At 42.0% G+C, this 24,046-nt stretch overlaps 1 protein-coding gene across 1 annotated transcript in view; it reads left to right on the top strand.

Moving 5' to 3' along the window:
* The window catches only part of LOC113966468 (SLAM family member 5-like), a 29,711-nt gene extending 9,522 nt beyond the window's left edge, over positions 1–20,189 (top strand). The window contains exons 2-11 of the mRNA XM_027681230.1: positions 1,733–2,029; positions 2,657–2,911; positions 4,984–5,088; positions 6,494–6,553; positions 6,742–6,798; positions 9,528–9,575; positions 11,209–11,280; positions 14,213–14,281; positions 14,867–14,929; positions 18,732–20,189. Coding sequence (XP_027537031.1) covers positions 1,733–2,029; positions 2,657–2,911; positions 4,984–5,088; positions 6,494–6,553; positions 6,742–6,798; positions 9,528–9,575; positions 11,209–11,280; positions 14,213–14,281; positions 14,867–14,929; positions 18,732–18,745 — 1,040 coding nt within the window. The 3' untranslated portion in view covers positions 18,746–20,189. The remainder of the gene's footprint in view (positions 1–1,732; positions 2,030–2,656; positions 2,912–4,983; positions 5,089–6,493; positions 6,554–6,741; positions 6,799–9,527; positions 9,576–11,208; positions 11,281–14,212; positions 14,282–14,866; positions 14,930–18,731) is intronic.
* The last annotated feature ends 3,857 nt before the right edge of the window (positions 20,190–24,046 follow it).

Genomic DNA, 24,046 nt, shown 5'->3' with positions numbered 1-24,046 from the left:
CATTTCCTGTGCCTGGAAAAGGCCTCCATGTAAGTGCAGACATCAAGAAGTAGCAACTATAATGGCACAAGAAGAGTACTTTTGTGGGTAAACTGCAAACAAATTGGATGTTCCATAAAAAGTAGGGCATGGAGAAGACCTGTGTGTGCAGTTCTCTGCCCAAGCACACAGAAGTGTGTTTCTCATTGCTTCAGTATCCTGTCTGAGAAAGTCCTTGGTTCCATGGTCTGGCAGCAAGCAGAAGAGCTGCTGACACTGTACACTGGCTAGCACTGTTCTTTGCCGATGGGAAAGGACCTTCTGTCTGCTTTCATATGGAAAGGAGATAGGACGTGGAGCAAAATGGGTTATAGTTTGTTTTCTGGACTTGTATACAATGAGAGGAAGTGACTTGGTGTGATAAAGCTGTAGTATCCACACTGATTTGTGAACAGTAGTAATGATGTAACATTGATGTAACAATGATGACACCAGAAGCAAGGGAAGCCCGGAATGATACAGGAATTGGTGGGTTCTTAACTTGATGCCTTTGACGAACAAATAAATAAAAAAATCAAAACCAAAACAAACTCAAAATAGTAGCTGTCACTTGCAAACAGTTGGCTTGAGGAGTAGAAGTATTTCTGTTTCATCATGCACAGTTACTGTTTAAAGGGAAGTTTTACATGGTGCGTATTGGGAATCTTGCCTTAATATGAGACCTCATTTATAACTTAATCATGCCCTTCCTTCAACTTAGTAGTAAAAAGTTACGAGCTACCAGCTGTAGTCTCTGGAATAGAGTCTTTAATGCAAGTGTAACTTGAACTCGGTATCAACATGTTTTTGTCTATGTCCACATAAATGTCTGCCGTGGCAGTAATCTTGTGATTGTTTTAGAGCTATTTGAAAGTTGATTCCTGAAGACAGAAGCAGAGACACAGAGATGCTAATGGTTTACAGTATCCCCTCCCCACAGCAAAATTTTATCTGTTACATCAGTAGATTTTTTTTTTCTTATAAATGTACCTGTTTTTAATAAAAATTAGGGAAAATCTCTTATTCCTCTTCTTTTCTTATGTGTTTAATTACATTGAATATCTGGGCCTTTTTAGCAGTTCAGGTTTCTGGACAGCTCCGTTTCTTACTGACAGCTCTGCTAGATCTCAGAGGTTTGGATGTTATTTCACATATGTTGTCTGTGAAATAAACTTGTTTGAGTGACATTTTTCAGGGGAAATCCCTAATACCTCCATGATTTCAGAGCAGGTGCATTGAACTAAGTAGCAATTTTATGTCAGAAGTGTGCTTTTTGATAACTGTGAATATTCATGCTGGAAAAATTTGTTTATTTACTCATAGGGAACTTCAGTCTGGGTGTTCTGCAACAAGATGCTAAAACAGATATTGCTGGCGACAGTTTCATCCTTTTCACCAGACCATGGGCAGGAGACCTAATTCAAGTGAACAGAGGGAAAGTACTGAGGATAGAGGGTCTTAGGATAGGGAAGAAGATCAGGACAATGATTCTACCTGGGACCAGAATGTGGAAATTGGATCCCTTTGTATTGCCTGTCATGATTGTGCTGACAACCTGTGTTTGGGTAATTCTAAACTAACACATGCCTTAGTTTGCAACATTGTGATGTGATTTTAACCTAAATTTGAATGTGTCTTATACTGCATACAGTGTTAGTCAAGCAGTATTTTATAAAACAATTGTTAAAGTAACTTGTTTTTTTTTCTCTTGTAGCGCTCATCTACTCTAAGGATGTGTTGTCTGGCATCGTGGGAGAAAATTTTACTTTTCCAGTAGAAATAAAGCAAAGAATAGAGGATATTACTTGGAAGAAAAACAAGGATATAGTGGCTGAATGGGATGGGCAAAACCCACCAACATATTTAACTCTTCTCAAAGGCAGGAGTGTGCTTAAGGAGAATGGGATTTTGACTATATTTAACTTGGAGAAGAGTGATGCTGGCACATATGAGTTAGTCTTCCGGACTTCTGGGAAAGATGGTTATTTAGAATTCATTCTTGAGGTATTAGGTAAGTAGAGGAAGAACTGCATAAAGAATGTGCACCACTTTATTCACTTTAAAAAATCTAGAAAGGGGATTGTTTATTTCTCAACAAAGCAAATAGAAACAATGGGGGGCTGTTCTTTGGCTCTGTTGTTAAGTTGCTTAGGCACTTTGAACATATTTCCAGAGGTGACATCTAATTTGTGTGCCCATCATTACTCACCATGGAATGACTTTTAGTGTGCGTAGATGGCACACTGTACTTCCAAGTAGACAACCAAACCCTTTGAGCAGGCTGACCGTGTTATCCCAGGCATTATGTGCTTGAATATCTGTGGCATCATCCTGTGCACATCTACTCATCTTCACTAGCACTCTTTGGCAAATATGTTTGACCAGTGGGTATATTAGTCCCATTGACAGTGAGCCATGAGAAGGCTTGAACTAGGCATGGAAGAACCCCAAAGAGGTGGTTTACAGGTTACTTTTAGAAACACATTTCTCTCTTGCTCATGTGTGCATGTGCACACACAAACCTTACATGAACACTTTTGTCTCTGCACTCTCCTTCTGCTTTTTTTGCTCCAGCCCTTGTACTGTGCTAAAATTCAAGGCAGTTTATAACTAAACTCAATGTTTTCTCTCCTTTTAGATCCCCCTTCAGAACCTAAAATAAATTGGACCACCAAGGGTGATAACCTTGTGTTATACTGTACATCAGATTTCCAGAGGCCTGTGAATTACACTTGGAAGCTTGGTAATGATCAAGGCGGTCCTCAGAGCCAGGAATTTTCCATCCCTTTAAAGAATATTGATGCTACCAAGAACGCTACATGTTTCATTACATTCTCACAAACGAAAAGAAGCTCTGAAATCTCTTTGATTCAATGCATTTCAGATAAAAAAGGTAATGAATGTGTCAGGTTGCAAACACAGGTCTGAGAGGCTTGGCTGGGAAGCAGATGAACTTTGTGAGATTTCTCCTGACTTCTAGGGGAGTTGGATTTAAAGAGTAAAAGGCATCAGAAGTGATTTGTCTGCTAAAAGTGTGTATAAGGTTGATGGAAGGTATGAGATTGACAGTTTGATCCCCACCAATGGATACTTTTTGCAAGGATCTCAAGAGAATAAATCCTTCAGCCATGACTTGACTGAGTAATAACAGAAGGAGACCAACTTAGAAGATCTCTTTTGAACCTTCTGGTCTCCCGTAATTAATGCTAATGACTTGTGCTCTATGTACTACTCTCCATGAATTGGAGTGAAACTGTTCAGTCATTTCAAGTGAGTTATCTAGCAGCATTAGATAAAATAAATTTCTCATCTAGCATCATCTGCATGAATCAATGAACATACTTCTTTCCCCCTTCACAGAGAGATATCAAAATTAGAAGGAGGAGTTTTCCTCCTGTTGCTTATTGCTTTGGAAAAGCCTTCAGCTTGAGGCTTGCGTTTTTTTTCTTTTTTAAACAGAGTTAGAACATGTTTGGAACCATCTCTTTTGTAGGGTGTGTAAAGCAGTCCCTAACTGACAAAGTTTCTCATTTCTGTGCAAAAGTAATTTTCATGGTTTACTGGTGTAGAATTCTTCTTCCTTCACTGGAGTTATGTGTTAGAAACTTGTTAGAAATGAGGCATGTGGTGGGTTGACCTTGGTTGGCTGCCAGGTGCCCTTCAGGCTGCTCTGTCACTCCCCCTCCTCTGCGGGACAGGGGGAAAAAGTAGGACAAAAGCCTCATGGCAGGGAGAGATCATTCAGCCATTACTGTCACAGGCAAAACAGACTCAACTTCGGGAAAATTAATTTTATTTATTGCCAATCAAAATCAGAGTAGGATAATGAAAAACAAGAACAAGTCTAAAACACTTCCCCCAAACCCCTCCCTTATTCCCAGACTCATTTTCGCTCCTGATATTTCTACTTTCCCACCCTGAGCAGTGCAGGGGGATGGGGAGTGGGAGTTGCAGTCAGCTCATCACACATTGTCTCTGCTGCTCCTTCCTCCTCAGGGGAAGAACTCCTCACACTCTTCCCCTGCTCCAGCATGGCATCCCTCTCACAGGAGACAGTCCTCTCTGAACTTTTCCAATGTGAGTTCTTCCCAAGGGCTAGAGTTCTTCCCAAATTGCTCCTGTTGTGGATCTCCCACAGTGTCACAGGTCCGGCCAGCAAAAATGCTCCAGTGTGGGCTCCTCTCTCCATGGGGCCACAGGTCCTGCCAGGAGCCTGCTCCAGTGTGGGCTTCCCCTGGGGTCACAGCATCCTTCAGGCATTCACCCATTCCAGTGTGGGGTCCTCCACAGGCTGCAGGTGGATCTCTGCTCCCCTGTGGACCTCCAAGGACTAAAGGGGGACAACCTGCCTCACTGTGGGGTATCATGGGCTACAGGGGAATCTCTACTCCGGTGACTGGAGCACCTCCTACCCCTCCTACTCCACTGACCTTGATGTCTGCAGGGCTGTTTCTATCACATATTCTGAGTCCTCTTTCCCTGCTGCTATTGTCTAGCAGTTTTCCCCCTTGCTTAGATGTGTTATCCCAGAGACGCTACCACGGTCACTGGTGGGCTCTGCCTTGACCAGCAACAGATCCGTCTTGGAGCCAACTGGCATGGGCTCCATCCAGCGTGGGGGCAGCTTCTGGCATCTAATCACAGAAGCCGTCAAAACCTTGCCACACAAACCAAATACAAGATATTTGCTGAAATTTCATTTGACTGAAATCTGGCTCTGACTTTCATATGCCAAAAAATGGAATAGCCATTGCCTTTCAAGGAGTGATGTGCCTTCACTGAACTGAGGTACTTAACACATAACTGTGCTGGAGTTGGCTTAGGGTTTTGCTACTAACTGACTCTTGTGCATTAATTTATTGAGACTACTTTTTAAAAAACAAATAGGCTATAAAATGTACTCAGGGTTGTGTTTCTACTGAACTGTTGCTTTATAACTAACCAATCTTTTTTTTTTTTTTAAAGGATACGGCTCTCACAAAAGAAACAGAAATATTCTTATTGTGCTTTTTTTCCTCTTTATACTACTTCTAGGAATCCTAGTATTCCTAGTATTCCTGCGCACAAGAGGTATGTAGAGCATTTCCTAATTGAGTTTATGTGCTTCAAGATTATGCTCATCTAAGGAACTGTGGAATGTATGAAAGTTTCTAACCATGGGATATTTTGCAAAAACAGTAATAGAAACAAGTACAATTTAGGCAAAGGCTAGTGGATTTGAAGGAAATGATGTACTGAACTTTCTTGCATTTGGGCACTGGGCTCTGAGTGCTGGGAAACACTGCAGTTTGCATTTGCACATTTCTCCTTCATTCTGGGTGTTTCATTTACTGTTTGTTTCTACTTACCAAGTATTTGTAGCCTCTCCTGTTCCTACCTGAGTGTCTTTTGACAGCCCTTTTTGAGCGCATGATAAAGCTGCCCTCAAGATCAGATTTATTGTTAGGACAGGATTGTACCACGGCCTGTTGAATGCTGAGTCTAATCTGACAACTCAGTGTGATCAACTGATAAATGGGGACTTCTGTGCCTCCTGTCAGCCTGTGTTGCCATCATCTTGGAGTTCTATATCTCCTGCTGCCACCTTTTTGGGTTAATGTGTCAGATTGTCTTCTGGTTTGAAAAAGAGGTGCACACCTCTTTGTGTTTGAGAGGGTTCCAAACAGGAATACATTTCTTCATCCTATGTGTGCTCTGCATGGAAAATTCCTGTTGGCTTCCAGATGGGGTGGCTGTAGGGTGAAGAGTATGGGGAAGGACTAATTGATCATATTCTTGAGGAAGGCTCTGATCAGAACTTAAACAGATATATATATTGCATGTGGACCTTATGCTTTCCTGCTCATTCTCCATTTAGTTGGCATGGAATCATAAACTAGGTTGGAAAATATATCTGGAAATTTCATCCAACTTGCTGCTCAAAGCACGACTAACTTCAAAGCTAGATCAGGTTACCTTGTCCAGGCAAACTTTGAATAGTTCCAAGGATGGAAATTCCCCAGCCTCTTTCAGCATGTGTTTAAGTGCTTGTAACTGACCATCAGATAGAATCAAAACAATTCCGTTACTTCCCTTGAAACAATGAAGGCTTGAATATGCAAGAAAATAAACTTGTTATACCTTGGTAGGATAAGCAGTGCACAGGTATAATCAAACAGCAAAAGAGATTTGCTGATTTAAGTACAAGACTCAGAATCATAAATTAAGCTCAACCTTAGATTTGATTAGATGTGTTCTGACTTGTTGCAAGAGGCCCATTCTTTTTATCTTTCACTAATTGTCTTTGCCCCAAAACAATATTTCATTCTTTGTTCTTTCTCCAAGTCAAGTATTCAGTTGCATGCTCTCAGTGAATTTTTTTTTGTTGTTTTGGGGATAGGGGAGGGGATGGAATGAATGGAGGCTGTCAAGGAGTTTCCAAAGAAACTTTTATTTCTGAGTCATTTCTCCAGGTGTTCTGTTTGTTTGGGTGCAGGTAGAGCTAAATTTGAAAGAGGAAGAGTTGCTCAGAAGAACAGTCCAGTGCATGGCTCAGGTAAGACAGTGTCACAAATGTCTGAAAATCAGATGGTTGCTTTCATTTGATCTAGGCTTGTCAGTTTTTATTCTGTGTCAGTATAGTCTTTCATTGGAGAGGTAAAGGAGTAAGTTTATTCTTAGAGTGTACTTATTTTTTTCAAGTGACTAGTACATACTTTCTAAAATAAATAAATTTCATTATAGGAGAACATGACCAACTTTTCTCTGTGGACAGCCAGGAACAGCATGACTCAGACAGAGGTAAGAAACCTGTATTGCTGTATTAATGTTTTTAGACATCTGCTGTTGGTTGGAGCAGGGACTCTGATTTGCTCTTTACTTTTTTGCAGGATCTAAGCTTTTGAATTGATTTTCAGTGTGGGCATATGCAGACTCAAAGTGTCAGCTGAGGTCCAATATGGGTTAATTATAGGGACCTGCACTTAGTGAATGTGTTAGTGGGGCTGGCAGAGTTACAGACAGTGAATCACCTCAGATTTCACTGGTCAACAGCTGTCTTTGGAGATGAATTCCCTCTCAAACAATGAAGAACTGGGGCTGGCCTCAGGATGAGGACTGGAAAAGTGCACTCTATAGAGCAATCTGCCTTTTGGAGAACTTACTCTTGGGTTAGGACTGATTTACATGCTGAAATGAGGTTAATATTATCTGTCTCTTTTATTCTTACATGCTTGTGCAGTCTACAAGTTCCCCGTGAGGGGAAGAGGAGGGACAAGCACTGATCTCTTCTCTGTGGTGACCAGTGACAGGGCCTGAGGGAATGGCCTGAGGTTGTGTCAGGGGAGGTTTAGGTTGGATATTAAAAAAGGATTCTTCACCCAGGGGGTGTTTGGGCACTGGAACAGGTTCCCCGGGGAAGTGGTCACAGCACCAAGCCTGACAGAGTTCAAGAAGTGTTTGGATGATACTCCCAGACTTTTGGGGATGGTCCTGTGCAGGGCTAAGGGTTGGACTCAATGAGCTTTGTGGGTCCCTTCCAACTCAGCATATTCTGTGATACAAAATTCTTTGAGAAACTTGGTTAATTATTTTTCTAAACTTTTCTAAGTGTTCGTATCAAGTGTTTAGGGCTGAATATGAATGTAATACATTGCTTATTCCCAGTGTTCCCCATGGAAATTTCTTATCAAATAAGACTGGCAGGAGTTTACTGTTAATTTAGCTCAGCACGTTGTTAGTCTGGTGTGCAGAACTATGGTCTTTGCTTTTGGTGTGTGATTCTAGAGCGTGCTTGCACCCATTGGGTCAAGCTGCATTTGTCTCCTTTGCCTTCTCTAACCCCTTGCAGTTGTTTCAGAAAAAAAAATGTTAGCAGTATGTTTGATTGACTCTTACTCCATTTTGCAGGCCTGCCTTCTTCTTGTAACAGCCAGGATGAGGGAAGGAGACAGTGGAGGAATTTCTCACCTCTGTTAGTTGCCAGTCTGTTCCCCACCCATGGTTTATTTCTGTGATGTTTTTCTGCAGGCAGTACAGAGTCTCAGGGTGGTCTGCATTCCTGTCTTCCTGCCCAGATCTTCACTTGAGCTTCTGCTGTCCATTCTCATCTGCATTGGGGTTTTTTGGTTTTTTTCCTTAGTGTTTTGTTTGGGTGGTTTTGGTTGTTGTTTGTTTGTTTGTTTGCTTGTTTGTTTTTTATTTCTCTTTTTATTTGCTGCAGTATTATTCTGTTCTCTGGCTTCTGGGTCTATGTGTTGGAGTATGGAAATTGCTCCATATGGTGAGCAGAGAAGGAAGGGGACAACTCCTTTAGTCTGTGCTCCTTTCACAAGGGTGAATTTGGCTAACGTGTTCCAGCTTTAACATGTATGATTCTTGTTGCCAGGACCACTGTGGTCTGTTTTTAGAAACTAAACTAAATTAAACCCCAAAACAGTTAAGCAGATTAGGGAGAATAGGGGAAGACTATTGAAAAACACTTTATTACGAGACCAAACACTGTTTCAGTGGGGAATGGCCAAAGCTCCCACCATCAGGTACAGGATCAAGTGCCCTATTGGAGTGTTCTGGTGTTGAATTAACAGTGTCTTCATGTGGGATACTCGGTCTGGTATCTCACATGAGCTGCTGCAGTCAGCATCCTGGAGCAGGATGTTTCTTGAACTGCAAACTACTGTGTCGCTTTGTAGAGGTTTTCTTTATATTTGATTTAATTTCTTGAGTTGGTCTTTAATTTAATTTCCAAAGTTTCTTAATGTTTTTATAGTTTGGGGATTTAAAAAAAATGTGATGGTGATGAGCCTGCTACAGGTAGAGAGGTAGAGAGGTAGCACTATGAAAGCAAGGGCTTGGATTTTTTTTGTCGTTGGGTTTGTTTGGGATTTTTTTTCCTCCCTTTCTACCTCCCTTATGAGCTGTTTAGCAGGATTTTAAGTAAAAAACTTCATTTGATATTCTCAAACATTTGCTAAAGCTGTGGTTCTAGCCCATGGTTCAGAGATCACTAAAGTCTAGAGACTATGGGTGAATCTGAAAGTTAAAAAAGAAGGATGGGTAGAAAAAAAAAACCAAGCCTCCCAAAACCCCTCATTTTGGTACTGCGCCTAAATTTGCTTTAGAATGTTCCTATTAGAGATTCTTTAAGTTCTACAGAGAGAAAGAGTTTAAAGTCACAGCGTTAGTGCAACACATAAATGAAGTAAAAAAAGCAAATGTGTATTCTCTTCTCTTTGGCTTTTTATGGCAAATCTCCAGCTTTATCACCTTAAGTAAACTTACTTCAGAAAGATTTTGTAAAGCTGTAGGCATAAGTATAGACAATGTTGGTCATGGTCTGGGACCTTAAGTGGTTGCTGGAGGAAAGTTGAAATTAATTGTGAGTCCTTTAAGTGGCATAACATACTGGTTCTCAGAAGTATCTGCTAGAAGTGTTATAATGAAGTTGTCACTTTAAGACTGAGTTGCACATTTTGCAGACTACTCTGCTGTCTCCATACATATTTGTAAAAAGGACTTCTGTTTCCTTGCAGCTACATTTTCACAACCTGTTCATTGTGAGAACGAAAGGCCTGAAGCAGGTAACAAGTGAGATGATGCCCTAAAACAGGAGAACTTGGAGGGAGGAAATAATTTTGCACATGGCCTTTTGCAGTCCTAAACATATTGGCATGTTCTCAGTATAGAGTTTACCATTCCCCTGTTGGCCTAGAAGGACCTGTTGTCTTAGGAACAGTAAATGTAGATGGGTAGGTCACTAGATGAGAAGTCAAAAAGACCTGGAACCTTGTGTTTGGTAAACAGCACAAAGCTGTTTACCACAAAAAAGGGGCTTCACCTTCCCTTTTGATATGATGAGACTGATGCTGCATGCTGTGTTTGGAAACCACTTCACCACTTTCACTGTGGGAAGAACTAAGCGTATATGAAGGAACCTCTTTTTATAGTAAATAAGCAAATTACCCTTTTGTCTAATGTCACATTTTATTTACAGGCAAAAGAGTGCAAGGGTATTTTCATAGGATATCATCATGAGTAGATGGGCTTTGCTTTCTGATGGAAAGAAACCCTCAAACAGGACCTGAGACAATAAAATGCTCTGGCTTCGAAGCTTTGTGTTGATGGCAAATAGATCAGCACACCAATTTAGAGATGGGATGCTTACAAACTTGCAAAATTCTTATTTGGGAGATACAGCAGGCTTCTTTCCTTAGAGAAGCACCATTTTTAGATGCAGTATCTTCCACTTGCTTTTTTATGCTCTAGGACAGTCTTTTGACTTCATTCATCTGGCAGTTAAGCAAAGCTCCAGTTTTATTTTCTTAATACAGTCAGTGTAAATTCCAAGGAAATCTGGGGACCTGTATTTTTTCTAGAAGTTCTTTTTACTCGAAAGGGTTAGGGAAATCGATCCTTATTGTTCAAGTCAGAAAAAAAAAGTGGTTTTTTTTTTCACAGTCTGTTGCACTACTGATTCATTCATTCACTAACTCTTCCACCATTTTCCACAAGTAGCTGATAAGAAAGGGGTTGGAGAAGGCAGAACTTTTTCCTATTAAGGAAAAAATCCCTAATGCTGACAGTAAGGAAAAGGAAACCCAGAACCCTTATTCTCCCTGCATGAGTTGTAATGGGTGTAGAACACCTTTCTTCATATGAAGAAACAGGGATTGTGTAGCTGATGGTGAAGGTGTGGTGCACTGTGGGATTGTCTTATCACTTGTGTGACTATGTCTGCATACATAGATGTGGATATAGGAGAAGGAGGTTTATTTTATGCCTGTCTTAAAGTAGAAAGGAGGGAAACATACAGTTCAGGCAAAAGAGAATCAGATCCATAGATAAAGGTTGTCAGTTTGGACAATAGAGGAACTAAAGAAAATGAAATACTTAATTTTGTAGCAATATATAGTGGGAACATCACGAAGGGGAGTTAGTGCGCGTCTGCACAGTACACCCTGCAGCACTTAAGTAACAGGCAGTCACTGCTCCACTGATGGGAAATAGTAGGCAAGGCTACGATGTTCTCTGAAGTGTGTGTACAAAGAAATTTTAAACAGGACTTCTGCTGATAGCACAGCATTACTTAACAACTGCAGGGGAGGTGTGCTGCTGAGCCCTGGGCAGCACAGAGCAGTGACCTGTGCTGGTGAGGGGGAAAAGCAATGGAGTGTGCTCCTGAGGGACTGAAGCTATACTCTGATCTCTTTTCAGACGGAGAATTGAACAAGGAGAACAGTGCCCTGAAAGACGAGCAGAGAGTTAACAATGGTGTAAATAAGGAAGGTAAGTGCCTGTTCCATGGAGCAGTCAGTGATACTGACCCAGTAGGCAAAGAGGCCAGGATCCCATCACAGAATCGCAGAGTATGCTGATTTGGAAGGGACCCATCAGGATCATCAAGTTCAACTCCTGGCCGTGCACAGGACACCCCAAGACTCGCACCAAGTGCCTGAGAGCATTGTCCTTAACCCTAGCCCTAACCCTCCCTGCCCTTGAGGGGGTTGGCCACTCCTCCCAGTTTGGTGTTTGTTGTCAGCTTGGAGTTGAAGGCTCAGAGTGACTTCTATATAATGCTTCCTAGTGGAAGTATTGGGTGGGATTGTGCCATGAACACTGTGCAGTTTCAGGAGAAGAGTTAACCAGCTTTCAGGCTGTAGTTAAGGGCAAAGTGACTCCTGTATTTTTATCACTTTTAGAAATAACCCCAGCAGAGCATAAGGACTTGAAGGATGTATATTTGGGAGATGATTGAGATTTAAAAAAAGAAATTAAAAAAAATAGTCTCAGTCAGAGTGAGATGAGAATACAGATCAAGTGACAGTCCCTGCTAAGGGCTGGCTTCTGTTTAATGCTGCCTGTTGGGAGTTCTCTGCAAGGAGGCCCTCATTTCTCCAGTGTGTGCACATGAAGCACTTAAGTGAGGAACAAGAATTGATGTAACCAAGAGGAAGGTTTGCCAAGGGGAAGCTTGGTTTGGAGAGATTGCTTTGTGAAATGTAGTCAGGCTGTCCTTCACTGTCTGTGGTGGAAGACAGTACTCTCTGTGTCTGTCTGTCTTCAACTTCCCTGACATCTGCTGGAAAGGCAACACGACAATTCAAGCTGTCAGGAAGATTTCTGAGCAGCATCAGGAACAACTTCTTCACACAGGATACTGCATGTGCCAGCAAGGGGTGGGGTACAGCTGTATCTGCTGCTCACTGACAGAGAAGGATTGGATGGGGATTGGTCACAAATGGCTGCCTTGGCTGTAGTGACCAAGAAAAAGCTCCAGATACTGAGAGGAGTGGGGAAGGTGAACATCAGAGTACAGGCCCTGTGCTTACGGAGAGCAGATTTCCACTTATTCAGGAAGAGAGTAGGTAGGATCTTGTGGGAGACAGTTCTGAAGAGCAAAGGAACTCAAGAGAGCTATCAAGCCTTTAAGGAGGACTTTCTCCAAGCATGAGCACAGACCATGCTGATGGTCAGGAAAACAGGAAAATCAGAAAATCATGTTGGCTAATCAGGGAGCTCCTGACAGGGTTCCAGTGCAAAAATTGCTTATGCTAGATGTGAAGGCAGGGACAGACTACAGTGGAGGAATTTAGGAACACTACCTAGGTAGGTAAGCAGGATATTAGGAAAACCAAAGCTCAGGGAGGCTTGAAACCACTATGGAATGGCCATTATAATGAGAACATCTGCTGCTAAGTTGTCTTTAAAAGAATAAACAACAAAAATGTGAGCCTTTGCTGAACAAGAGATTCATTTAGAGCTCTCTAATGCTGACAAAGTATAGGCTAGGTGAGCAGACAGTGAGTTGGACTGAAAACTGGCTGGGTTGCTGAGTTCAGAGGGATGTGATCACTGGTATGAAGTCTAGTTGGAGGCCAGTATATAGTAGTGTACTTCAGGGGTCCATACTGGGTCCAGTCCTCTTTAACATCTTCATTAATGATGAAGGTCAGTCAGGCTCACTTTCGTCCCTGGCAGAATCCTGGGACAAATCTTCTTGCAGTGTGTTTCTGGTCAGAGAAGAAAGCTGGAGACTGGGGAGTAAGTGCAAATTGCAGATGTCCAAGTTGTCAGCCTTTCATGGATGAAATTACTAGATTTGCAGATGAGGGAAGAACAATGGGTGTCATATACCTTGACTTCAGCAAGGCTTTTTATGCAGTGTACCCAGCATTGTTGGAGTCCTAAGCTGGGATATCCTAGTCTGAAGTGATGTCTATCTACGTGGGTAGAAAAATTGCCAGCTTCTCAAGCCTGCAGGTCATGGTTAATGGTTTGTACTCTACATGGATGCCAGTGGCAAGTGGAATACTGCAGAGGTCTGTATATTTTGGTGATCTGGACAAGGGAGAGAAAACAGTGTCATGGAGTTTGTCGATGACAGCAAAATGTGCAGTGCAGTCAGTCAGTATAAGGGCAGAGTAGAGGGCTGTGTAAACCTTACAAAATTCTGCAGGAGCCATGCAAAGTCCTGCACCTGGATGGACCAACACCCTACACTTGTGCAGGCTGAGGAGCAGCTCTGCTGAAAGGTACCTGTGAGTCCTAATGGACAGTACACCATGAGTCGACAGTGCTCTCTGGAAGCAGAGAAGGCTGAGAGCATCCTAGGCTGTTCTAAGGAGTGCCAGTGGATTGAAGAAAGTGGTTATTTTTACTTGACACTTGTTAGATGGCATGTGAAGTATTGCATCCAGTTTGTGGCCCACCCAGTGCTGGAAGAGTGCCACCAGGCTGGAGCACAATTCCTCTTCTAAGGGGAGGCTGAAGAAATTGAGCTTGTTCAACCCCAGAGAAGAGCAGGCTTTCAGCTACTTAACAGCACTGCCAATACCTATGGGGATGTTGATAAGAAGGCTGAGCCACCGTGTTTACTAAGGTGTATTAGCAGGGTATCAAGGTGATGGTCCAAAATTGAAGCAGTAGAGATTCTGTGTGAATATGATGAAAAAGATTTCTGCTTCTAAGTATAACTAATCACTAGGACAGTCTACACAGGGTCATCATGGAGTTTCTACCATTGAAGGTTTTTAAGACCTGATTGGAGAAGGTCTTGAGCAGCCTGTCTAGAACTGAATGATGACCTGTTTGTCCTATGAGTTGTTTATCTTATGAGTTGTAGCTGGTGACTCATCTCTAAGCAATGACTGACACCACTGTGAAGTTAAGCTGTGAGATACTCCTGAGAACTGTAGCTCTACTGTGATCTCTTTTTCAGAACTGTCTGCCATGCAGAGCAGCACCCTGAGATCCAACTGTGCAGTTGATGATGGTGTAACTGAGGAAGGTGAGTGCCTGTTCCAAGATGGGAAGCTGTCCTGGGGGGAAAAGTGTTGGTTTTTGGTGTTAGCTGACGATGTTGGCAACATGTTGAGTTGTAACTAGCAACTCAGTCTTAGGCAATAGAGCCATAGCTTGAAGCTGAGCAAGGCAGGGGACTGTAGTTGTCTTCTGATCTCTGTGCATACATCTTTAATGAAAACATTAGCATGCTGGCCTACCATGCAGATGACTATAGCATAAATGAAGACGGTAAGTCTCTGTACTGTGGAACAGTCTTTGTTCATTGTGACTTTTGCCTAATGCTTCCTGATGTGCAGTTATGGGTGGCATCATGGGTGCTGAGTGCCTCCCATGCTTGGCCTTCGCAGGATCCATAAAGGATCATGAAGACAGTGCAGAGTCAAGTATGGAGGTGAGAGGGGAGGTGTTGAATAGTGGTCCCATGGGGATGGGGCATGTTGACCAGGGTTATTATTCATGCCAAATGAATGTCCCAGATATCAATCAGATTATCCTTGATCCATCTGGGCCAGAGAGGCACAGTGTTGTGAGGGCCAGGATTGTCTGAGTATTGCCTTTGTGCTTGCAGAACTGACACAGGTTGCAGAAGGTGGAAATGAGGAGCACCTGAACAACTCTCTCAGTGAAGAAGGTATGTGACAGTGAAGCTCCCTGTGTCTTGGAAGAGTGTTCTGACTGGCACAGAGGTTGGGAGTGGCAATGCTGGGCCAGGTTGTGTATGACTCTCTGACCCCTTTACACTCAGGTAGAAAACAAGAGTGAGAATTAGTAGGAGGGAAGTGGTGTGTGTGTGGTGGGCGTGTCCCTGTGTGATATGTGATAGGGAATCAGATGTTTGTGATGGAAGTGTACAGAAGACTGGCCAATTTAGCCAGTTTAGAATCACAGAATGGTTTGGTTTGGAAGGGACCTTTAAGATCATCTAGTGCCAGTCCCCCTGCCATGAGCAGGGAACATTCCACTAGATGGGTTACTCAGAGCCCCATCCAACCTGACCTTGGACACCTTCAGGAATGGGGCATCCACAGCCTCTCTGGGCAACCTGTTCCAGTGCCTCATCACCCTCATAGTAAAGAATTTCTTCCTAATATCGAATCTAAACCTATCCTCTTTGAGCTTAAGGCCATTCCCCCTTGTCCTATCACTCCATACCTTTGTGAAAAGTCATTCTCCAGCCTTCTTGTAAGCTGGAAGGTACTGGAATGCTTCTGCAAGGTCTCCCCAGAGTCTTCCCTTCTCCAGGCGGAACAACCCCAACTCCCTCAGCCTGTCTTCATAGAAGAGGTGTTCGAGCCCTTTGATCGTCTTTGTGGCCCTCCTCTAGACTTGTTCCAACAGGTCCAGGTTCTTTCTTGTGTTGGGGGGCCCAGAGCAGGACACAGTTTAAAACTGCAGGATTGACTGTTACTGATATTCATTAATAAATCACCTCTTGCTCATGCTTGCACTTTGACTTTATTCCATGCCTTAACAAGTGATAAAGGCTTATAGTCTGAGGAGTCAGTAAGGCAGTATGTGTATTGCCCTCAATAGATGGATTCAAAGTCCAGCAATGATTCTTAGTACCATCTTAGTCCATGTAAGCTTTGCAGACACACCAGCAATGAGAAAGTTCTATTACATATTTATGCACAGTTTTGCTTAGAATCACAGAATGGTTTGGTTTGGACTTCTGAAAAAATCTTACACAACTCCAGTGAAATTAATTCTAAGCAGATCATGCACTTCAACTATACCCTTGGGAAATTGAGACATTGACAGTTATTGATGGCAGATGATTTCACTTCTCCATGCTACCATTGAATCTGCCAGGTTGGGGAAATTACTTCTATGTTTACCACCTGGCTGTCACAAGGATCAAAGACTGAGATCTAGCACCATGCTATAGCTTCAGCTAATCTGTCTGGAAACTTCCTGTTTCACAGATAGGAATTTTGGATTTTCTACAGATAAGTCTTCAGTGTGATTTTCTGCTACACTACCAGGTACTTTGGAAGCCAAAATTAGAGTGTAGTAATTGCTCTTTTAGTCATATGGTTTAGTTTTAGGTAGTCCCAAGAGAAGCAGGGAGTTGGACTTCATAATCCTTACGGATGCCTTCCAGCTTGAGATTGGTTTTGTCTCCAAACTGATTAACTGAGACACCAGAAACTTCTTCTTTTGAATTTTTTTTATCTGACTTAAATGTTGAAAAAAAAAATTTAAGAAGTTTTTAAAAAATGTGTACTATAAGCTAGTGTGTATCAAAGCATTTTTATTTGTTAAGAAATTAAGTTTGCAGATTGACTGTGAATGATTTTTCTTTCCTGGAAAGAAAAGGAAAGATGTTGTTTTGTCTGTCATATAGTCGTTATTTGAATGGTGTAACTACGAGTATCTCATACTGGTTTCTGCTTTTTGTGTTGTAGATCAGCATCCCCAAAGTTTTTTGATGGTGCACCACATCAGTAAAATACTTTGAATATACACACACAATTTATACATATTTATTTATAAATGATATATGATTACTACCATAATTATTATACGCATTCTAAAACATGCACCAAAAAAAATTAAAAATTATAGGGATGAAGTAAGCAGTGTTTTTAATTTTTAAATTTTATTAATGGTGCAAAAATATTTTTCTCTGCACCACAATGGGATTGCCTTGTATACACACCCACTTTGGAGCCTGCTGATGGAGATAATCCATTTAAAGATTCTCAAAATGTGCAGTGTTGTGGAAGCAAGTGGCACCTTACTGCTGCAGAGTTTTTTGTTCTGCCAGGTTTCATACTTCTCTTGAATTACCAGCCGAGCAATCACATTCTGATATTTGCTGAAAACAATGCTGAAAAGGGAAAAAAAAATCTCTGAATGTGAAGAAACATGGATAAGTGGAAGGGTGGGAGTTAGGACTAAGTATAAGAAACCTGACTCTGTGATGCGGATAAAGCTGCTGATGAAACTGTCTTGAAACAAGGAAGCAGACTTGAAACAGGGCTGTACAACTGTAGAGGAAGCTGTGACATCTCCTAATAACTGAGTCATATCCTGTTAGTTACCAAGGAGTTATACTGAAGACCAAATGAAGTAAGTCAGTGTATTATTCCTGGCCTATGTGATGTGCTGCTTTGCACAGTCTGTGTATTTGGCTGAACTGTGCTCCTACGTCACGCTTAAACCTTTAACATCTGAAATGGTTCTGTTGTTACATCGTGCCGAGATGTCAGATGTAGCTGTGCCTGCTTTAGTGCTGTTCGCAAGCCATGTGAGAACAGAACATTTTGCATGGTTTGTGGGGAGTATGAAACCTGATGCTTATGACCACAGCTATAAAATGAGAGAACCCTTTTTCGTGTTTAGACCCTATCACTGCATAGACACAAGGAAGTATTTCGCACACACCCACATCTGCCCCATCTGGCATTTTGATCGTGTTCTTTAGTCTTGTCATCAAGCTGGCATAAGTCAGCTGAAGGTAAAGCAGTAAACCTGCTTGGATTTTAAGCACAGAAATCACAAAAATACTTCAGGCTGATCTAGGAACATTGTGAGGAGCAGATTAGGGACGTCTTTTTTTTCCTCATTGTCTACAGAGATGAGTATCATATGTTACCATTATCTTATCCTAGGTTGGAGTGGTGCTGAGCTAGAGATTAGTGAAAGGGGCGGATAGTGCTATCAAAATAGAAGCAAAGACTGAAGGGCATAGTGCCTTGGCACATCCAGGTGGTTGCTCTTATACTGCACATCCAGGTGATTGCTGTGTGTGCACCAAGGTGGAAACACCGATGTAAGCGGGCTTGTGTATGCTTCCTTGGAAATCAGCCTGGTTAGAGGTTGATGCATGTTGCATGTGGTGAGTTAGGTTGGGCACATAATATTGGACTTGCTGGATGCTAACTTCCTGTACTGTAACTTCCCTTTGCCTTCAGTTTCCTCCTTGTCAAATAAGAACTGTATTTGCAATTGTCAAAAGAGAAAACTCCAAAAGCACTTGGCATATACTGTGTGGAAGAAATAGCAGCAGCATCACTTGCATGTGTGATGCATAACTGATACTGAGATTACAGGCATAAAACCTTTGCATAGAAGTGGTCTTAATTGCCTGGTTGTGTGATCCAAAGTCACCGAATCAGAACAGCTTCACAGATTACCATCTTAGCAGGTGGCTGGCAGTAAGTAATAAATGTTCTTAACATGTTCCCGTTGCAGAGGAACACGTCTAATCATAAACAGATAATTTGGGTAAAACATGTAGTGGCTATCAGATACCATGGGTCACGTGGCTGCTCTAACTGGATTATTGTAAGTCATGTGACAGTGTCTTAATTCATCTTCACACTTTAGTAGTATTTAAAGCTTGCAGTATTCTCATATAATTCCTTAAATTTCTAGAAGAAAAGACAGTAATTTACCTGTGTGCTTTTCTTATTCTTTTGTTTCAGATCTTAAATCATAAGCAAATAATTGCTTTTTGGACCAAACAAAGATGGAAGAGAAGCTGTAAAATTCAGTGGTGAAGAAGCTGCTACCTCTTCCCTTGAAGGTCTTCCACATGCAATGAAGTTATCAGAGCTTCATAAAGAACCACTTTGAAGACTAGTTGAGCAGTTTCCAGTGCCTATTTTTCTTTTCTCAGAAGGGACAGTCTCCTTTTCTAGTGTTAAATGTGTGAAGATAAATAGGCTGAATCATGGAAAAAGTCTTTTGGATTGTTTTGTATGCAGTTTTTAGTACTCTACTAACACAGAATGAAAGAGCTAAGGCCTAACTGCTCAGCTTTTTATGCAATTTTTGATCAGTACTGTTTTATAGTCATAAGAAAGACAGCTCATCCTTCAGCAGACCCAGATGGATGGAAATTGCATTTTCTGGTCTTGGTTATGCAACAGGAACTCAGTGCTCCAGACAAAGCTGTCTCCTGGAGTTGGCAGAAGCCTGGCAAACTGATCATCTCCTGACAGTGGTTCACTTTGTGATTAAACTACATTTCAGTTTGATGTTGCACTGGAAAAAAGTTGCACTACTATTAGCAGTGGTTTATTTTTTATCTAAAGTTTTTTATAATTTTTGCACGATGTTACCTTTCATTTTTCTCCTCGTTTCAGCTTATGCCCATTATCTTCCATTCTCCCAACTGGAACTACTGTCTCCGTCTTCTTGATGATCAGTTTAATGATCAGTAAGTATGGGAAGGATGCTGCTAGGCACCCTCCCAAAGCCTACTCTTCTCCAGGCTTGAACAAGTACAGCTTGTTCAAGCTGTACTTCAGCTTCTCCTTCTTTGCAGGACAAGTGCTCTGACCATCTTGGTAGCCCTTCACTGAACTTGCTCCAATTTAATTGATCTCTGCCTTCTTGAAGGGGTCTAAAACTGTATGCAGTATTCTAAATGCAGTCTAATCAATGTGTGCTGAGTAGAGGGGGATAATCACTACTCTCAATCTACTGGCTAAGCTCCTGTTAATACAGACCAGGGTGCTGTTGTCCGCCTTTGCTGCCAGGGAACACTGCTGGCTCATGTTCTACTTGCTGCTTATTGATGTCTCTCTGCTTCTTTTCAAAAGAACTGCTCCCATGCCAGCCACATCCTGGCTTGTATTATTGCAAGTGGTTCCTCTTTCCAAGAGCTTTACGTTTGTCCTTTTTTAATTTTAACTTGTCTAGGTCTCTCTGTCGGGCAGTCCTTTAGTATGTTGACTGTTTGTCCACAATTTGGTGTCATCTGCAAACTTGACTTAAATATTATCTAGTGCCATGGACAAGGATGTCATTCAGTAGACCAGGTTGCTGAAAACCCCACCCAACTTCACCGTGAACGCTGCCAGTGATGGGGCATCCACAACTGCTTAGCCAAGCTGAATCTTCTGATTTGCCTGCGTATTTTCCTGACTATCAGCATGGCCTGTGCTCATGCTTGGAGAAAGTCCTCCTTAAAGGCTTGATGGCTTTCTTGAGCTCCTTTGCTCTTCAGAACTGTCTCCCACAAGATCCTACCTACTCTCTTCCTGAATAAGTGGAAATCTGCTCTCTGTAACCATAGGGGCTGTACTCTGATGTTCACTTTCTCCACTCCTCTCAGTATCTGGAGCTTTTTCTTGGTCACTACAGCCAAGGCAGCCTTTTGTGACCACATCCCCATCCAATCCTTCTCTGTCAGTGAGCAGCAGATACAGCTGTACCCCCCCTTGCTGGCACATGCAGTATCCTGTGTGAAGAAGTTGTTCCTGATGCTGCCCAGAAATCTTCTTGACTGTTTAAATTGTCATGTTACCTTTCCAGCAGATACCTGAAGTACCCCCATACAGGCCCGAGTCTGCGAGTCAGAGACTTCCTTGAGCTGTTTAGAGAAACCTTTACCTCCTTCCTTACCCTGATCTGGTGGGCTGTAGCATGCTCCAACCAGTCATCGCTACTGGGCTTTCCTGGGATGGGGATCCACAAGCACTCAGCCTGTCACTTGTTCTGTATCAGAGCTCTGTACATTTGAGCCACTCTTTCACAGAGAGGGCAGCTTCTTTTCCTTCCTCCATACCTTTCCTGTAGAACTGCTATGCATCTACTGCAGTGCTCCAGTCACACAAGCTGCCTCACCGTGTGCCAGTCACTACAACAATGTTGTAGTTCTGTGAACTCGTGGAGGGCTAAAATTCTGCCTCCTTGCTTTCTACACTGCATGCATTTGTGCATGTATCTTCTGGCCCCTTCGGCCAATTTTTTTCTTTCTGAAGTCTGTGTTGTTTCTGTGACCCTGTACCCTTTGGACCTCTATCCTCTACTTCTTAACTAACAGTATGAGAAGGATCACATGTAACTTGTGCCCTTACCATGTCCTATTGTAGGAAGGTTGTACAGAAAATGAACTCTTTGCTTATTAGTACGCATACCATTTAGGCATTTTACAGGAACTGCACTGCGTTTCAAATGATCTTTTGGTCGGGCTAGATACCTTACCTCTACTGTTGTCTGTAAATATTTGTTTGTAATTTATTAAAAAAATACTTAAGATGTAAAAAACTTTGTCTTGTCTTTTTGTGATATATACATGCACTTTTTATTTACCTTAGAAGTCAACATCTGATCCCACATATATATATATATATATATAAACCAATTCAGATTAAGATTATTTTGAAGTCACTGTTCCTAAGCCAACTGTCCTCCATTGCTCTATCAATGAATTTATCAGGATAATGCTGTCTGCTTCTTAGTAACTTTTTAACAAGTCTCCAGAGAAAGATGTCCTTTGTCATGTGTATTGTGGTAAGAGTAAACCTGTAGCTTGTTTTCCTGTTTGGACAAAGGCTTCTTTTCTGTTATTAATGTGAGAAATAATGGTAAAAAAATGGTTGTCTGGAGGAACAGTCTGAAATTGCTCCCAGAAACTATACTGGTTCACTTAATGGTCTCTCCATTCATCCTGTGCAATTTAATGTTAAACAGCAAGCAAAAGTCTCACATAGAGTGTGGTTTAAAAAATTCCTTGACACTTGATACAATTGACATTGTTTCCAAAGCAAAAAACAATGGCCTCAAAAATAGTAAGCAGTTGTGGTTAATTAACCACAGCTGCTGGAAGTCTTCAGCATAGTTCACAGAATTTTGGAGCTTCATCAGAAGTAGAAAACCCCACTTTTATATCAGGCTGACATAAGGCCAAGGACTACAGGCTCTACAAGTCTCTCACTGCCTGCTTGCACCCATTCACTTTGCAGTGTCTTCTGTACGTGAGAAATTTCTCGTAGAAGTGTAGACTTTGCAGGTTTCAAAGCAACAGTGAAGGGGTTTTTTACTGTTATTGTTGTTCCTTTGGTTTTTATTAGGGGTAGATTTGGGGTTTTTTTCTATAGGGATGTGAAGTCAGACATTTGGGAGAGTAAATTGACCTGACTTCCTGTTGGTTTTGGTGATAGCATTTGCAGTGCCATTCCCCGTGTTACTCTCTCCAAATGTCTCCTGAACAATAAATAACTGAAGCAGAATAAACATTTTTTTTCCTGTGAAAAGCTTGTGTCCAATCTTATCTTGCAGTGAATGCAAAAATAGGCCATTTTCAATAGCAGAAGCTCACTCAAGATGCAAAGAGTTATTTCTGCCTGTGTTCAACTTGAATCCAGGAAATGCTGACTGTACTCCAGGAAGTAAGGGTTGGACTTGATGATCTCAGAGGTCCCTTCCAACCCAGCTGCTTCTATGATTCTAAGTGAGCCTGCCCCCTGACATCCCTGAGTCCCAGCACATGCTGATGTTGAGACCACATTTTTGCCAGTAAGAGAAACTCACAGGGAGTAGAAGCTGTTGCTAAGTGCTGGTTGCAGTCAAAAATTTGAATACCAACAGAAAAGGAACTGCTAGGATTAAACAGGAAACCTTGGGCCCCAGGGGCTGGGAAAAAAACCCGTAATCTGGAAGACCAGACAAGATCCGTTGACATTCATTTCATGTGGGTTGTCCTGATCTCCTCCAGCAGGAAGTAGAGAGACTTTGCATGATGCTATCAGATATCTCATTGTTTTCTTCCTCCATGTGTAAATCCTTATTTCAGGAAAAGCTGACCACCCTTCCCCAGTATAATCTTACTTTTTCCCCAAATGTAAATACTGGATCCGAGAAATGTAAATCCATGTTTCCCCTTGTGTCACCCCCATTAATGGAAATGCTAATAGATTGTGGAAACCCCTGTTTGGAATAACCCTGCCTTCTCATTAGCACGTTAAGCCCCCAAGACCCTTAAATAGCATTCGTGTGTTCAATAAATCATTCAATTTTTTACCCCAATAGCTGGGATCGTGATAGCTTTATTAGACCATTACAAGTGCTTGTGCTCACAAGACACATCCTGATTAATTTCTTGGTCCTGAATCTCTTTTCTCTATACTAGATTTAACCTACGAAAGCAGTGCCTGCAGGAGATGTTGCTCTTCATTAATCCCAGGATAAGTGAGATCAGAGCTCGATTATACTGTAGAACTGATTGTATGGATTTGGGGCGTCAAACTCAAACCACAGTTGTTCAGGCAGCTTTGTGTTGTGCTGACATGCTCAGGCTAGCTTTCAGTTGTTTGCAAGCACCCTGCGCTGGATTTAGCAGTGATGGTTGAAAAGTTGCACTTTCCACACTTAATCATTGGCTGTGCAATTGTTGGGAATGATCTCTAACAGATTACAGTGTGAAAGCAGTACTGTGAGTTGAAAGAGCCTTCATCAGCACCCAAGAGCTAACTTCATATGGAGCTACACAGGCAGAGTTGTGAAGACTGGCTTCCAGGAGCAGAAAGCTAGGGACAGCAGGAACACCAGCAGGCAATATGTTGTCTTTTGAGCAGACTTAGCTGTGCCTTAAAACAAGGTATTGATTACGCCTAGCAGTCTGCAGGAAGCTGACACACACCCTATGTGTCATGCTGCTGCTGAAACCTAAGTTTGCAATGCTCTTCAAGCAGTAGCAGGTTAATTTGCTGACACCCAAAGCAGCATGGGGGACTTGAACTTGTTTGCTCGACTACCTCTGGGTGCAGTTTGAACTGTGGTGTAGTTACAAGGACATGAAACATTTCTGCACCCTAATGAGAATATGAACAAAATTTGGAGGAACTTGGCTATAGAGTTGACCTCAAGAGAACTTTCCTCCTCAAAAGATGGTGGGTGGACTTGACTGTGGGGCACCGTGTTGACCACTGTGGCTTAACTAGTGCAGCCTTGGGAGAAATCAGTGCATCCTGTGCCCAAGGATTCATCCAGGTTTCTACTCAGTCAAGTA

This window comes from Neopelma chrysocephalum, unplaced genomic scaffold, assembly GCF_003984885.1.
Source record: "Neopelma chrysocephalum unplaced genomic scaffold, ASM398488v2 Primary Assembly neopelma1_60, whole genome shotgun sequence".
NCBI lineage: Eukaryota > Metazoa > Chordata > Aves > Passeriformes > Pipridae > Neopelma > Neopelma chrysocephalum.
This window is presented reverse-complemented; position numbering and strand designations above follow the sequence as displayed.